Below are 3,100 nucleotides of genomic sequence, written 5' to 3'. Positions count from 1 at the left end.
GGGGGGGCACTCCCTGTTTAGATAAATTTCTGCCTCAGCAGCATTCGGACCAACTTTATGCCAATGCGTTGACATTTTTTGTTATTATCAAATGAAAAAATTTTTTTATGGATCCTTGAAATTTTGAAAAGAAAAGTGCTGATCTTTGAGAACGCTCATGTTAAAGTTCGAATCTTGTTTTTTCTTTCTCTAACAGATTCCGACTCGTCAGGGTCCTCAAATGCTGTCACTATGGCGTCAGTTGTAGCTAACTTTGCAGGACCAGGAAATGATGAGTTCCGATGTGACTTCCCTTTGATATCTGAAGGGTCTTCGGGCCTGCAGTATGATGTTCTGTGGGCTGTTGACGGTACCTGGATATATGAAAGTACTCGGCCAAATTCAACCTATCTTCCCGAAGAGTTTAATGAACTACGATATGGCACCACAGTATGTAAATTTTGTTTATTGTGTTTTGCTTTGCAGGGATACGAGTTTGGCGCAAATTTTGTTTCCGTCTCATTAAAGTCGTTGCTTATAACAAATTTTGATATAGATTTATTTTTCTCTATAATTTTTGCTTCATTTTTTTATTATGAGAGTTATTAATGTACAAATTATATTATAGGCGTTGCTAATGACCTGCCACTTTGTGAATGTCGTGCATAAAAGCTTCTTCGACAGTTATTGGAAAAAGAAGGGTTCGGTTTTTTGTGACACCTTGTACTAGAGCAGGTAAAGTCAATCTTCATTTTAGTATTGATTAGTTGTGTGTCTCTGTCTTAAACATTACCTTTCTTTACATCTTTGGTGGAAAATCATCACACTATCACAACTTTCTTGGGTTTACTTTAACTGCATTTAAACTATTGAAGAATGTGTGAGTGTATGAGTGTACAAGAATCTACAAATCATTTCCATCATCAATGTCACATTATTTCTCATTACAGTTGCAGTGCGCTGTCAGTGTTTGTGAAGCCCACAGGTGCGAGGATACTCGAGGCCCGCTCACTACATCAACAGTGTACCGAGTTGAAATTAAGGTTCGTTCACAATTAATTTAATTTGCCATCTGAACATGAGGAGGGTTTTTAATCTTTTCTCTGTCAGACATGCACAAGTGAGAGAATTGGGGGGGGGGGGCAGCATTTTTCAAGTCTCTTTACTTCTCCAGATATGTCATGAAAGTGGTCACCCTCAGTTAAATTTATTGATAATCCTCCACCAAGTACGTTGGCCTTGAAATGCATTTCTTTGGCATTCTACATCTTTGTTATTATTGCGGGTGCTGTTGCTACTGCTGTTGCTGCTGCTATTGTAACCGTTGCTGTTGTTGACCCTACTCTTGTAATTGTAGCTGTTATTGCAATTGATGCTGTTGTCACAGCAGTATCTTACACGATGAGGTTATAAATTGTACTATTAATTTATAACCTCTTTGACCTTACACAAGCTATTGCCTCTCTTTAGCACCACCTTTTCTCTTTTTTAGTATTTTTTTTAATAGTAGAGGGTTTTACGGCGCTCGCAACTGCTTAAGGTCATATGAGCGCCAACCGTTTCTCTACAAGTCTTGCACATAATAAGTTAAATGTTGGTATACTTTTAGAGATGTCTGGTTAAAATTATGCCTTTCAGGTGGAGAATGTGAAAGATCTGGTCATTCGTGAAAGTGAGATTGGAGACCCTGTGACAGTGAGAGCCACCGCACCTCCTTACGTTCTCTGCCGGGGGAAGATTGAAGCAGACACAGACGACTGCCAAATCGACATAAAACTGTCGACTGTGAATATCGGATCTGACCCTTTGTGTCCAAATGGTAAATGATATTCATTCTTCTGCTTAAGGAAAGTGACCAGTTGTCTTTTTTTTGTAGTCGTTGTTGTTGTTGTTGTTGGGTTGTTGTTTTGTTGTTGTTGTGGGGGGTTTTTTTTTTGGGGGGGGGTTGGGTGGGGGGGGGGGTCAAAATAAGCAGAACGTTTTGCGAGATGTGGATTGGTTTTTTTTCCTGTTTTTGTTGTTGTTATTGTTGTTGTTATTGTTGTCATTGTTGTTGTTGTTGTCGTTGTCGTAAGGATGGTCATCATAAAGTTTAAGCTATAATAATTGTATAAATGAGAGTGGGGTGGCGATGGGGCGTTACAACGAGGCAACAGAATTGATGAACGATTTTATGGTTGCTATAATATTACGTATTCCACAACAGATTTCGGCTTTTGATTGCAATGTGATGTTATGCTTTAAATGTATGTTGTAATAATATGCCGCTAATTGTGATCTAGAACAGCTACAAAAGTGTATGTGTATATAATGATAACCACGAACAGCTGATTCTTTTAGATCGTAACGGAGACACATGCTCGATCAGCACAGGACCAAAGGCAATAATGCAGCACAGTTGGAACCAACATACACAAGTTAGAACAGTAAATTTGAATATTTCATAATGTGCATGCTGTATGTTGCCTGCCTTCTTAGTCTCAGATTAAGAAAACTTAATTGAGCTATTTGTATGAATAACGATGGTATGCTTATTTATATTTTAACTTTTAAGTACTCCAAAACAGCGCGTCTTCAAACGTTCAATATGGCGCTCATATCATGACCTTATGCAGTTGCGAGAGCCATAAAAACGCGTCTTCAAACGTTCAATATGGCGCTCATATTATGACCTTATGTAGTTGCGAGCGCCATAAAACCTCTACTAAAACAAACGTCCAATACGAGTGTCCTCAAAAAGTGAAACCTTTCGATTACTTTACATTTCCTCAGCAACCTCGGTGCCACAAGTGTCCTTCCTCATAACGAAAGACAGTAGGGAACAACCTGCATGCAGTTTAAGTTTTCTCAACTCTGACTGGCAATCCACGTACACCGTCTCCGCTAAAGCAGTGGCGGATCAGCTCTACGATGGTGACCATGTGATAAATCAGACAATCAGTATAGACTACGTCGTGGGCAATAAAATAAATGGCACGGAATTGTTTCAAGCAGTGCAAGTGAGTATCTATCTAGCGACAAAAGGCCATTTGGATGTTCAATAAGACGCCTGTTTTGTTAAGAGATATACAATGTAAAAGGTCCTCTCTCTCTCTCTCTCTCTCTCTCTCTCTCTCTCTCT

General features: G+C 39.2%; 1 protein-coding gene across 1 annotated transcript in view; it reads left to right on the top strand.

Moving 5' to 3' along the window:
* LOC101855535 overlaps positions 1-3,100 on the top strand; it is a gene marked incomplete in the record, with an annotated part of 64,070 nt that overhangs the window by 55,033 nt on the left and 5,937 nt on the right. The window contains 4 exon segments of the mRNA XM_013091373.2: positions 197-429; positions 930-1,022; positions 1,618-1,798; positions 2,752-2,978. Coding sequence (XP_012946827.1) covers positions 197-429; positions 930-1,022; positions 1,618-1,798; positions 2,752-2,978 — 734 coding nt within the window.

This window comes from Aplysia californica, unplaced genomic scaffold (genome assembly GCF_000002075.1).
Source record: "Aplysia californica isolate F4 #8 unplaced genomic scaffold, AplCal3.0 scaffold00002, whole genome shotgun sequence".
NCBI lineage: Eukaryota > Metazoa > Mollusca > Gastropoda > Aplysiida > Aplysiidae > Aplysia > Aplysia californica.
Note: the sequence above shows the minus strand (reverse complement) of the source record. Positions and strands in the feature narration are given on the sequence as shown.